The sequence below is a fragment of the Schistocerca cancellata genome, chromosome 7 (assembly GCF_023864275.1).
Source record: "Schistocerca cancellata isolate TAMUIC-IGC-003103 chromosome 7, iqSchCanc2.1, whole genome shotgun sequence".
Lineage (NCBI taxonomy): Eukaryota > Metazoa > Arthropoda > Insecta > Orthoptera > Acrididae > Schistocerca > Schistocerca cancellata.
Window position 1 is genome coordinate 72147782 of NC_064632.1, and position 14068 is coordinate 72161849.

Consider the following 14068-nt stretch of genomic DNA (forward strand, 5'->3'; position numbering starts at 1 on the left):
GTTACTAGGATCAGCATTCTCAATGTACAACACTCGCCGTCACATGTTGTAGCTATTCTTCTCTCTACTTAAATGATTTTGTATATTCTGTTGAGAGAGTGACTTTCAAAAAATGTTTTATTTAGGTATACTGCCTCTGGCTGAACTACAACCTAGTCACTTGTTAATTTTGTAAAATATAAACTTTCACGGTCTGGAGTATCGCATTTATTACAATATTCTAGGTTTTTATGCCATGGTCGGATGAATGTCATACTGAAACACTACGCTGCGTCCCCATCTGCGCAGGATCCCCTCAATGGGGCTTGGATCTTCTTAGAACGTCCGAAGGGCGCTACTAATTGAAATTAATCAAAATCGTGTAAGATTTTACAAAGATTTCAGCTGAACTCATGGGCTTAGAGATCCATAGATAAGAAACACGTAACTCTGGTGCATCGTGGTAAAAAACAAGATAAACAGAAGTAGGACTACTACACTAAATGTTGGCCAACTGTTGCATGTGGCAAGTCACACTGCTTGCTAAAAATCGAAACTGATCTTCCAAAGCCGGCCGGTGTGGCCGAGCGGTTCTAGGCACTTCAGGTTGGAACCGCGCGATCGCTACGGTCGCAGGTTCGAATCCTGCCTCGAGCATGGATGTATGTGATGTCCTTAGGTTAGTAAGGCTTAAGTTGTTCTAAGTTGTAGGGGACTGATGTTAAGTCCCATAGTGATCAGAGCCATTTTGATCTTCCAAAGAGCACACCCGTCAAATCAAAATACACACGCATCCAAAAAGTACCGAGAAACTCATTTACTCGTCTACATATATCGCCGGAAGCCGGTGTCGTGGAAGACTAATAACATGCGACAGGAAATCTTAGACGAAGAGGGATTGATTACAAGAATCTAATTATGTTTATAAATAGGACGATGAGATACTTGACTGGTCAGATCGCTAATCAAGAAAACCGGTGGTGATATTTATTCATCCATGGATCATGTAAATATGGATACGGCACATGGAGTGGTATTAGAACTTAAGAAGATAAATCATACTTCATACACACTGTCGTTTACAGGACTGGAGGGACAGACAGCGGTGGCCTCCTACAGTAGTAGGAATGATTCCTGTATATGACTGAAGAATTTTAGGAAAATCACGGAAACCTAAATAACAGTGGTGGAATTAGGATTAGAGCGTCCACCCTTCCGAATACCAGGCCAGTTTAAAAACTATGTAACCTCATTAGGTTTATTGATAGTGTATAATTACGTTCTTGCAAAGAAGTTATTTAATAATGTAAAAGGCTAGTGCTACATGGTTCATTCATTTCTCAACATCAGTCACTGCATACACTACACACACTACACACACTATAAGCTGGCATCAGGACAGTAACTACGATATTTCCGTTCCACAACTTTCTGCTTGCTTGCATGAAAAACTGGGTCTGCATCCATCCATACTCACCAAGTTCTTGTCTTCAGGAAAAGGATATAATGCTGGTATTGTCCACTGCAGAGTTTTGGCCTGTATTTTCCAGAGAAATGAAGAGAGATAGAGAAAAGAATAAGACAATCCAAATAATTTTTTTGAAATGGCGGAGCTGTGTATATTTTTACCAAACAACTACCCTGTATCAAATAAATACCCCCACTGTGTAGGATATCCAGTTCTTCAGTGCGGAAAAAGTCGCAGAGTCGTTTAGCGTAACGTTAGTACAGCTAAGGCTAAGAAGATACTTTCATCCTAACAACAACTTTCATATCTTTTACAGGTGCGACATACAACTACACCGAGGTTATCTATAAGTCGCTGCTATTCTACCAAGCCCAGCGGTCAGGAAAGCTGACCGGCATGGACCCTCTGGTATCCTGGCGCAAGGATTCGTGCCTTGACGACAAAGGAATCTTCGGCGAGGACCTCACGCAAGGCTACTTCGACGGTGAGTTTATAAAATACTCACAAATTGTACGCACATAATAGCAATGGTTAGCGTTTATTCACAATTGTAACCGTGTTTCATGTTCATGAAGCATTGTTGTTGTTGTTGTTGTGGTCCTCAGTCCTGAGACTGGTTTGATGCAGCTCTCCATGCTACTCTATCCTGTGCAAGCTTCTTCATCTCCCAGTATCTACTGCAACCTACATCCTTCTGAATCTGCTTAGTGTATTCATCTCTTGGTCTCCCTCTACGATTTTTCCCCTCCACACTGCCCTCCAATGCTAAATTTGTGATCCCTTGATGCCTCAAAACATGTCCTACCAACCGATCCCTTCTTCTAGTCAAGTTGTGCCACAAAATTCTCTTCTCCCCAATCCTATTCAATACCTCCTCATTAGTTACGTGATCTACCCACCTTATCTTCAGCATTCTTCTGTAGCACCACATTTCGAAAGCTTCTATTCTCTTCTTGTCCAAACTATTTACCGTCCATGTTTCACTTCCATACATGGCTACACTCCATACAAATACTTTCAGAAACGACTTCCTGATACTTAAATTTATACTCGATGTTAATAAATTCCTCTTCTTGAGAAATGCTTTCCTTGCCATTGCCAGTCTACATTTTATATCCTCTCTACTTCGACCATCATCGGTTATTTTACTCCCTAAATAGCAAAACTCCTTTACTACTTTAAGAGTCTCATTTCCTAATCTAATTCCCTCAGCATCACCCGACTTAATTTGACTACATTCCATTATCCTCGTTTTGCTTTTGTTGATGTTCATCTTATATCCTCCTTTCAAGACACTGTCCATTCCGTTCAACTGCTCTTCCAAGTACTTTGCTGTCTCTGACAGAATTACAATGTCATCGGCGAACCTCAAAGTTTTTACTTCTTCTCCATGAACTTTAATACCTACTCCGAATTTTTCTTTTGTTTCCTTTACTGCTTGCTCAATATACAGATTGAATAACATCGGGGAGAGGCTACAACCCTGTCTTACTCCTTTCCCAACCACTGCTTCCCTTTCATGCCTCTCGACTCTTATAACTGTCATCTGGTTTCTGTACAAACTGTAAATAGCCTTTCGCTCTCTGTATTTTACCCCTGCCACCTTCAGAATTTGAAAGAGAGTATTCCAGTTAACATTGTCAAAAGCTTTCTCTAAGTCTACAAATGCTAGAAATGTAGGTTTGCCTTTTCTTAATCTTTCTTCTAAGATAAGTCGTAAGGTCAGTATTGCCTCACGTGTTCCAACATTTCTACGGAATCCAAACTGATCTTCCCCGAGGTCGGCTTCAACCAGTTTTTCCATCCGTCTGTAAAGAATTCGCGTTAGTATTTTGCAGCTGTGACTTACTAAACTGATAGTTCGGTAATTTTCACACCTGTCAACACCTGCTTTCTTTGGGATTGGAATTATTATATTCTTCTTGAAGTCTGAGGGTATTTCGCCTGTCTCATACATCGTGCTCACCAGATGGTAGAGTTTTTTCATGACTGGCTCTCCCGAGGCCATCAGTAGTTCAAATTGAATGTTGTCTACTCCCGGGGCCTTGTTTCGACTCAGGTCTTTCAGTGCTCTGTCAAACTCTTCATGCAGTATCTTATCTCCCATTTCGTCTTCATCTACATCCTCTTCCATTTCCATAATATTGTCCTCAAGTACATCGCCCTTGTATAAACCCTCTATATACTCCTTCCACCTTTCTGCCTTCCCTTCTTTGCTTAGAACTGGGTTGCCATCTGAGCTCTTGATATTCATACAAGTGGTTCTATTCTCTCCAAAGGTCTCTTTAATTTTCCTGTAGGCAGTATCTATCTTACCCCTAGTGAGACAAGCCTCTACATCCTTACATTTGTCCTCTAGCCATCCCTGCTTAGCCATTTTGCACTTCCTGTCGATATCATTTTTGAGACGTTTGTATTCCTTTTTGCCTGCTTCATTTACTGCATTTTTATATTTTCTCCTTTCATCAATTAAATTCAATATTTCTTCTGTTACCCAAGGATTTCTATTAGCCCTCGTGTTTTTACCTACTTGATCCTCTGCTGCCTTCACTACTTCATCCCTCAGAGCTACCCATTCTTCTTCTACTGTATTTCTTTCCCCCATTCCTGTCAATTGTTCCCTTATGCTCTCCCTGAAACTCTCTACAACCTCTGGTTCTTTCAGTTTATCCAGGTCCCATCTCCTTAAATTCCCACCTTTTTGCAGTTTCTTCAGTTTCAATCTGCAGTTCATAACCAATAGATTGTGGTCAGAATCCACATCTGCCCCAGGAAATGTCTTACAGTTTAAAACCTGGTTCCTAAATCTCTGTCTTACCATTATATAATCTATCTGATACCTTTTAGTATCTCCAGGATTCTTCCAGGTATACAACCTTCTTTTATGATTCTTGAACCAAGTGTTGGCTATGATTAAGTTATGCTCTGTGCAAAATTCTACAAGGCGGCTTCCTCTTTCATTCCTTCCCCCCAATCCATATTCACCTACTATGTTTCCTTCTCTCCCTTTTCCTACTGACGAATTCCAGTCACCCATGACTATTAAATTTTCGTCTCCCTTCACTATCTGAATAATTTCTTTTATTTCGTCATACATTTCATCTATTTCTTCATCATCTGCAGAGCTAGTTGGCATATAAACTTGTACTACTGTAGTAGGCATGGGCTTTGTGTCTATCTTGGCCACAATAAAGCGTTCACTATGCTGTTTGTAGTAGCTAACCCGCACTCCCATTTTTTTATTCATTATTAAACCTACTCCTGCATTACCCCTATTTGATTTTGTATTTATAACCCTGTAATCACCTGACCAAAAGTCTTGTTCCTCCTGCCACCGAACTTCACTAATTCCCACTATATCTAACTTTAACCTATCCATTTCCCTTTTTAAATTTTCTAACCTACCTGCCCGATTGAGGGATCTGACATTCCACGCTCCGATCCGTAGAACGCCAGTTCTCTTTCTCCTGATAACGACGTGCTCCTGAGTATTCCCCGCCCGGAGATCCGAATGGGGGACTATTTTACCTCCGGAATATTTTACCCAAGAGGACGCCATCATCATTTAATCATACAGTAGAGCTGCATGTCCTCGGGAAAAATTACGGCCGTAGTTTCCCCTTGCTTTCAGCCGTTCGCAGTACCAGCACAGCAAGGCCGTTTTGGTTAATGTTACAAGGCCAGATCAGTCAATCATCCAGACTGTTGCCCCTGCAACTACTGAAAAGGCTGCTGCCCCTCTTCAGGAACCACATGTTTGTCTGGCCTCTCAACAGATACCCCTCCGTTGTGGTTGCACCTACGGTACGGCCATCTGTATCGCTGAGGCACGCAAGCCTCCCCACCAACGGCAAGGTCCATGGTTCATGTATTATTGTATTATCCTAAATTCTGTAGCAATATCTGTGATCGATATCGTCAATTCTTTTTGAGTGAATCAAGCTCGGTACGTCATGAAAAAGCAAGAGATAAAATTGCAAAATCTGACGTTAGATGTAACGTGAGGAAGCTGTAAAGAGTCGCGACTGCATCCTATTCAAAATAAATACAACAGTGGAAGGAATGTAAATGGTAGAAGATATTACAAACTACACTGAATGACACAGGCTACTGCGATATGGACATCTTAGAAGGAAGCAGGAGGGAAATTAACCTCACAAAATACTTTTATTAGTCCCTTCTGAAAGATAAGGACAAGGACTACCTAGGAAAACATGGGGACGAGGAGAGAAGGAATCTATGGAGACAGCTGAAGCACGAATATGTACGTAACGGAGACTTTCGTCGTGTTATACACAATAAACTACAACCGCTGTAAGATCTGTGAAAAAAAAGGAGAGGTGAAAAGGTTCCACAGGACATTGTAAATTTAAGGCACGTATAGTGAAGTGAAATGGAAAGAAGATAGGGATTTTTGGCCACATGACTCTAGGTAATTTCAACAGCAGCAGAAAACGCAATGACAGGTGTAAGATTCATAATGGAGACAGAGAGTGAGTTACCATGAACAGTTCAGTGCTGGTGAGTGTTTCTCTCATGAGAATCGACAACAAATCGACGCTGACAACAATAGTTCATGTATGCATACCGACGCCGAAGGCAGGAGATGAAGAGACAGAAAACGTATATGACAATATTGAACAGGTAATTAAATACGTAACAGGAAATGAAAATGTAGTAATCATGGAGGATTGGAATGCGGTTGTATGGCCGGAGTATAAGAAAATGTGTAACGTCCCCTTTGAAAAATTGTACAGGACTGAGCTTAAAGTGACACAATATATTTTTAGCGCAACGCAATCTGACTATCAAAGATCCCTGCAAAAGAATGGCCCTGAGTAACATTAAACTATACCTTTCAGAAATCACTTACCTCACAAAAATCTTCATTACTCAAACTACTGCAATACAGCGAGCGCCATTATTGCCAGCTAAATAAAAAATTCAAACTACAGAAAGCACTAACTACTAATAGGGATAGTTAGCAAATGAAAGATTTTAATAGAGAACAAACAATGTATTTACCTTAATATCATCAAAAGTCATAATATATGTAATTTCAAAACTCCGCCATTTCCTTCCACACATCCACCACTACTGGCGGCTCACCTCCAACTGCGCAACGCTACGCGCTGTTCACATCCAGCTGCCGCTGCCCAACAATACAATGGCAGACAACAATGCAAACTAGCCACAGACTGCACACAGCACAGCCAATGATTTTCATATAGAGCGCTACGTAACGTTGCCAATAAGAAAACATAAACAGCCTACTTACAAATGTTACGGAAGAAAGTGAGCTTTGTGGTAGGAATGAGAGAGGAAAAAGCCTAATTGAGTTCAGCAACAAATTTCATATCGTAACAGCGAATACTCTGTTCAAGAATCGGAAGAGGAGATGGTTTACTTGGAAAAGCCTGAGAGATTAAGGAAGCTTGCGGTTAGAATACATCATAGTTATGCAGAGATTTAGAAATGTGATAACGGATCGTAAGACGTACCCAGGTACAAAGACAGACTCAGATAAATATAGTAGTGGTGAAGTGTAAGCTGAAGTTTAAGAGTTCAGTCAGGAAGGATCAGTACGTACAGAAGTGTGATACGGACGTACCAATGGGTGAAAAGATAAGCTTGAAATTCTCTGAGGCTATAGGTACTGCGATAATGAGTAGTTCAGTAGGCAGCTACCTTGGAAAGGAATGGACATCTCACAGGCCAACACTAAAGTTGGAGAGAAAAACGTACGTACAAGGAAGGTAACGGCGAAGAAACCTTGGGTAACAGAACGAATACTTCAGTTGATCGATGAAAGGAGGAAGTACAAAAACGTTTAGGAAAATTCAGGAATGCAGCAATACACGTTATTTAGGAATGAAATAAACTGGAAGTGCAGGGAACCTAAGGCGAACTGGCTACGTGAAAAATGTGAAGAAACCCAAAAAGAAAATATTGTCGCAAGGAGTGACGCAGGAAAGTCAAAGCAAACTTCGGTGAATTTAAAAGCGAGGGCGTAACCTTAAGAATGCAATAGGAATTCCACTATTGAATGCAGAGCAGAGAGCAGATAGGTAGAAAGAGTACATTGAGGGCTTCTACTAGGGGGAGGACTTATCTAATGACGTAATAGAAGAAGCAGGATTCAACAGAGCAGAGAAAGGGGATCCAGTATTAGGGTCATAATGCAGAAGAGCTCTGAAAACCTTAAAATCAAAAAGGGCAGCAGGGATTGATAACATTCAATCAGAATTTCTAAAATCATTGGAGGAAGATGCGAGAAAACGATTACTCACGACGGCGTGTAGAATGTATGAGAATGCTGATACACCCATCACACAATCGGGAAAACACCATCCACAAAAGTCCGACGATTGCAAGAGCCGGAAGTGCAACAAGAATCACATAATCAACTTAACAGCTCATCCATCCAAATTGGAAATTTGTGGTAAGGTTCTGTGGGACCAAACTGTTGAGGTCATCGGTCCCTCGGCTTACACACTAATTAAACTAAGTTACGTTAAGGACAACACATACACGCATGCCCAAGGGAGGACTCGAACCTCCGACCTCCGAAGCCGGGACCCGCGCGGACTGTGAGAAGGCGCCTCAGACCGCACGATTAACCTGCGCGTCCATGCATCCAAGTTACTGACAGTAATAGTACACATAAGAACGCGAAAAAATTGATGACCTTTCGAATGATGACCAGTTTGGATTAAGGGAAGGTAAAGACACGAGAGAGGCAGTTTTCGCATTGTGATTTATAATGAAAGCAAGACTGAAGAAAAATCAAGAGACGTTCGTAGGATTTGTTAGCCCGTAAAAAATATTCGATGATGTAAAATGGTGCAAGTCGTTCGAAATCCTGAGGCAAATAGGGGTAAAATATAGGGAACGTCGTGCAGTGTACACTATGTACAAGAATCAAGAGGGAATAAATAGAGTGGAAGACCAAGAAAGACGTGCACGGATCAAAAATGGTGTGCGACAGGGAAGGAATATGACACCTTTGCTGCTCAATCCATACGTCGAAGAAGCAATTTTGGAACTAAAAGGAAGGTTCAAGATTGGAATTAAAATCCAAGGTGACAGGACATCAATGTTAAGATTCCCAGATGACATTTCTATCCTCAGTGAATTAAGATCTGTTGAGGGGCATAAACAGTCTAATGAGCAGAGAATATGAACTGAGAGTAAATCGAAGAAAGACGAAAGAATAAGGAGTAGCAGAAATGAGAACGGTAAGGAACTTCATTGCTGATCACAGAACAGATGAAGTTGAGGAAGTGGTGCTACTTAGGCAGCAAAATAACCCATGACGGCTAGACTAAGGAGGACACGAAAAGCAACCTACCGCTGGTAATAGGGGCATTCTTGGCCAAGAGAAGTTTAATACTATCAAACATAGACCTTAAATTGAGGAACAAATTTCTGAGAATGTACGTTTGGTGCGCAGCATCATATGGCAGTGACACATAGACAGGGGGAAAATCGGAACAGAAAAGAAAGAAGGATTTGAGCTGTCGTGCTGCAGAAGAATGTTGAAAATTAGGTAGACTGATCAGGTAAGGAATGAGTAGGTTCTCCACTGAATCGGCGAGGAAAGGAAAATATGGAAACCTTGACAAGAAGAAAGGACATTACAATAGGACATCTGTTAACACTACTAGAGGGGGCTGTAGAGGCTAAGAACTGTAGAAGCATGCTGAGATTGCTACACATCTAGCAAATAATTAAGAACATAGGTTGCAATTGCTACTCTGAGATGAAAATGTTGTGAAGGGAGAGGAACTGATGGCAGGCTACATGAAACTAGTCAGAAGGCTGAAGATTCAATAATAAAAAAAAGATCACACGCTGTTAATAATACGCTAATAGGCTAGTGCACAGCTAACCTTGGACACAACTATTGGCGGCTCAGATCTTTAGCGCCAGTAATGTCAATTGTACGGCGTTCAAGTGTCCAAAACTACTCAATTTAAGGAGCAGGTTTTACCGTTGACGTAAATATGTCCCTTAAAAGGGTCAGCAATTACAACTGTAGCACCAGGAAGCAGAATAAATATTAAAATTAGTCGTAAGTGGGTGTGCTCTCGAGCGCTAGTTACATGGGGAAATTGATATCATGAACGGCGCGAGTGAGGCCCTCCCCGATTCTACATTCATATGATAATCGCGTGTTCCTGACCAACGCGAGCTGCAATACAATGGAATGGGCAGCCTCAGTTTTAACAGGCCACAGTCCTGTGGCAGTAGACGTAGCTCTGTATTACAAAAGGCATGATCCAGTCTCCTTCCAAACAAGGAACCCACTGCGCAATCTTTAGATATATACATAACGCAGATTGTGTTGCTACCTCTTATTTGGTGCAATTACATTGAAATTTTAATTATTTGCGTATTCAAACATGACCAAAGGTTCGATAAAATACTTCATGCACCACGTAAATCTATCCTTCATCTAAATGGTATTACACTTAACAGCCGCTGTTTAATACTTCTATTTTTTTATGAAATAATTTTTTGGTGTGACTAAGTTGTTTAGATACTGATACTGTAAACATATGTACATTGGACTCTTAAAGATTATTACGGATGTAACAGGTACCTTACCTGACTGGTATTTTTTAGCGTTCAGCCAAGTTAAGGTCCTCAACTCTTTCCTTTAAATAGTTATGTGATCCTTAATTACCAGTTTTATATGACGATTTCGTTGGTGACGACGAGTGTGCTATTCTTATAGCGGGAGACTTCGTCAAGTTCACCTTTCCCGCGTCATCGGCGTTCACTGTGCTGTCGTGGGGGGCGATCGAGTTCCAAGCGGGATACCAGCAGGCGGGTCTCCTGGACGGAGTGCGTGACGCCATCAAGTGGGGCACCGACTGGCTGCTGAAGGCGCACCCCCAGCCCAACCAGCTCTACCTGCAGGTCGGCGACGGCACTGCAGACCACAACTACTGGGGCCGCCCCGAAGACATCAATTTTCCCAGGCCAGCCTACCTGCTCAACGAGTCCTTCCCTGGTGAGTCGCACTTTCTGTCAATAACACTGAGTTTGGATCTATGATATTTGTAAAGTGATGGGCTTAACTTATGGTTATATTCATAAATACCACTGTAATAACTGGCACATTACGATTTTGGTTCATTTGAGGACCTACAGGGTAGCGCACGAAATGTGTTACCAATTGTTTCTTTGACAATTTACGACGCACATTAGATATCCCGCTTGCATCTGTACATCAGTACCAGCCTTCGACCATAGATACTAGTAGACTGGCCTTGCTGTGCAGGAGCTATAGGGCTGGTGTGGTTCCAACATAAACCACGTGACTGTTGGCAAAACGTGGCGGGATTTCAAATCAGCGGTCTGCCATCCTATGTTTGTATCGTTTTTACCCACATTTCTCAGTTGACTGCCAAATGCTTCCAACAAAAATTACTTATTTATTTGCGAAAAATTATGTCAGAACTACATTTAACCTGGATTTGTTCACAGTACCATTTATAAAATCTAACAAATACATCGAACGCCCCTCTCGTGGCCAGCGGGACGAAATTACTATAAACTATCAATTAAAGTAAAATGTCGTTAAAATTCTTTTAAACGGTAAGAGTGGGCTCGTGTCAAAACTTCTAACATTGGATTCGCCGCGTTTTGAGCTCTAGTCACTTATAAAAGAAAATGGGATGTGGGAATTACGTCAACTATAGGTGCCAAAATTGTCGACTTTAGGAGCAGGTCCATTTTAGAGTATCAATTTTAGATGCACTCTAAAGGTTCAGTTCCTATTATTTTTACAAAAGTTTAAACTATCAGTTTAAAAAAATGATATTTTAGATGAAAGGTGAGACTTTGAAGTTTCAGAAAATAATTTTGGACCCTACATTTATTTAATAGTATCAGAAGGTAGAAAAAAATTCTCTTCATGTGTCGACTATAGGTGCTCTTACGTTATTATAATCTAACCTGTATATACAAAAAGGCGCGTATGTGCAGTTTTTCCATTTCAGGGCCTGTATCCAAAGATGCCTTCGGTTTCATCCTTAGGGAACCTATGAGTAGGAAAGAGAAACAATTATACTTACTTCTGTAACCGAATTATCACAGATACTTTCGAAAATGGAATATGAGTCTGACTTTATAGGCATCACTTTCAACACTTTAATTTACGTGATACTCTATTTCAAGTATAAAAAGATTTCCATAAACGCATCTGCACCATCATAGGAACACCTACACGTGAAATGTAATGCCGTTTCCCCCGACAAAACGCTGAGTACAGCCGTAAGCGCAACGCGAAACAACCATGTTTTGCCAACATTCACGTGACTTTAGCCCTGAGATGTTGGAGCCACGAAAATGACGTCAAGGCCAGTCTATTATATTTATGGTCGAAGGTACCAGCAGAGTTTGGAAAAACAAATGAGTTACGAAATGACGTGTAATTCACGATACTGCCGCTAGGAGACTAGTAATCAGCAATGGCTGACAATGTAAGACTGACGACACACGAACGATCGGCAATTGTGTTACTTTTTCATAAAACGAAAAGCCTCGTTGTGACTCAGAGGTGTTTTCGACAACAGTTTAACACACGATGGGTCCCTTGCAAGAAGACCATCCACAGGTTGTACGATAAATTTGTACAGGAAGGAGCAGTATTGGAAGCGAAGCGACCTCGGCCTAAGCCTGTTTGTTCGCCGGAGAATACTGAAGCGCTACGAGTTGCTGTACAAAGTGCCGGGAAATCGTGTAGAAAGGCAGCAGAGCAACTGGGAATATCCAGACGCTCCGTTCAACGAATTCTTAAAACTGACCTCCATATGTACCCATACAATATGACCTGTACACAGAAGCTCACTGAAGAACACAAGCAGCAAAGACTACTGTTTGCTCAGTGGGCGGAGGATAGGGAAGAAACTCTCAGCAACGTTTGGTTTTCAGACGAGGTGTATTTCCATTTAGACGGTGTGGTTAACAAACAAAATGTACGCTTTTGGGCCACTGAAAACCCACAAGTGCTTCATGAACGACAACATTATGCCCCGAGGATTACAGCGTGGGCAACAATTTCCAGTCACGGACTTATTGGACCCTTTTTCTTTGAAGAAACTGTGAACAGCGAGCTTTATTTGAGCATGCTCCGCAATAGCTTCACTCCACAGCTTCTTGCTACTGCCTTGCTCTTCAACATGCAGTGGTTCATGAAAGATGGAGCAAGGCCACACACTGCAAACACTGTGTTGGAATTTTTACACGAGCTTTTCGACGTGCGGATCATTTCACTCAGGTTTCCAGGTCGCTTCACTGATGGACAAAATTAGCCCCCAATAGTCCAGACCTCAATCCATGTGACTTTTTTCTTTGGGGGTACCTAAAGGAAAAAATTTTCCCGAAACGTCCACGTGATTTAATGGAGCTCAGAAGACTTATTCTTCAAGCTTACAGTGAAATTACGGAAGACATGTGCCCTGGGGTAATCACTAACGTCAGTGTTGGTTTGAAGGAAGTTAGGAAACGAAATGGTAGACATATTGAGCATGTGTTGAGTTAGAACAAATCTCCACGGACGGCTCTTCATTGTAGTATATGTTCCTTTCAGATTGTATTGACAATAAAGTTTACATTCAAAAACAAAATGGTAACACATTTCGTGTGCCACCTTGTAGTTGTTTCACTGCTTTTACCGAGCGAGGTGGCGCAGTGACTAGCACACTGGACTCGCATTCGGGAGGACGACGGTTCAATCCCGTGATTTACTTAAATCGCTGCAGGCAAATGCCGAGATGGTTCCTTTGAAAGAGCATGACCGACATCCTTTCCCCGTCGTTCCGTAATCCTACCCCAAAGAACCTCTCCCCCCCCCCCCCCCCCCCTTCACTGCTTTGTTGCCTTCCTATCTCGTCAGCGTTGGCAGTATGTTAACAGATCCACCAATGTGGTCAAGGATCTGCGAGCAACTTGATGACAGTGTAGAACTATTCTCGTTTCTATCCACCTATCAATCGCTTGAGCCTTGTCCCGCAGGGTCAGCCATCGTTAATCGGATTTGGCATGTTTATGTTTTAGGGGTGGCCAGATGCCCTTCCTGCCACCACCCTGTTGCCCCTGGGACGGAATTAGTGTTCCCCAACTGTCTGCATCGAGTGTAATCCGTGGAATAGTGCGAATGTGTTCAGATGTCTGCGAGCCGTGTAACTGAGGCGGAACATGGGGACTAGCCCGGTATTCACCTAGCGCAGTGGCGGGAAAACGTTGCACGCGGCTCATGAGCGCACAGCGCTGCACGTGTGCTGCTCGTGTGCAATCGTCGACTGGGGCACTGGCGACAGCCGGCAGGTTGCGGCTGTGTAGTGCCAGGCTAAGCTGCGGACGTTGATGTGTATTGACCACTAACGTAGTGAACGTTGTATTTCAAGAACCGGAAAATGCATAGTGGTCAAGGAAACGGAGAATCGTAGATTTTCTATCTTTAAAAAGTAATGGGAGAATCATTTTTTCTTTGTGCAAAAACGTGAAAATTCGAAATGTTCAATATGTGGCAGTATTCCCGCTGGTCAGCAGAAGTTTAGTATTTAAGGCCATTATAACAAATTTCATAAGGACGAGTACAATTTATTG

General features: G+C 42.0%; 1 protein-coding gene across 1 annotated transcript in view; it reads left to right on the plus strand.

Moving 5' to 3' along the window:
* LOC126092605 (endoglucanase A-like) overlaps window positions 1–14068 on the plus strand; it is a 201957-nt gene that overhangs the window by 7442 nt on the left and 180447 nt on the right. The window contains exons 2-3 of the mRNA XM_049908303.1: window positions 1764–1931; window positions 10188–10466. Coding sequence (XP_049764260.1) covers window positions 1764–1931; window positions 10188–10466 — 447 coding nt within the window. The remainder of the gene's footprint in view (window positions 1–1763; window positions 1932–10187; window positions 10467–14068) is intronic.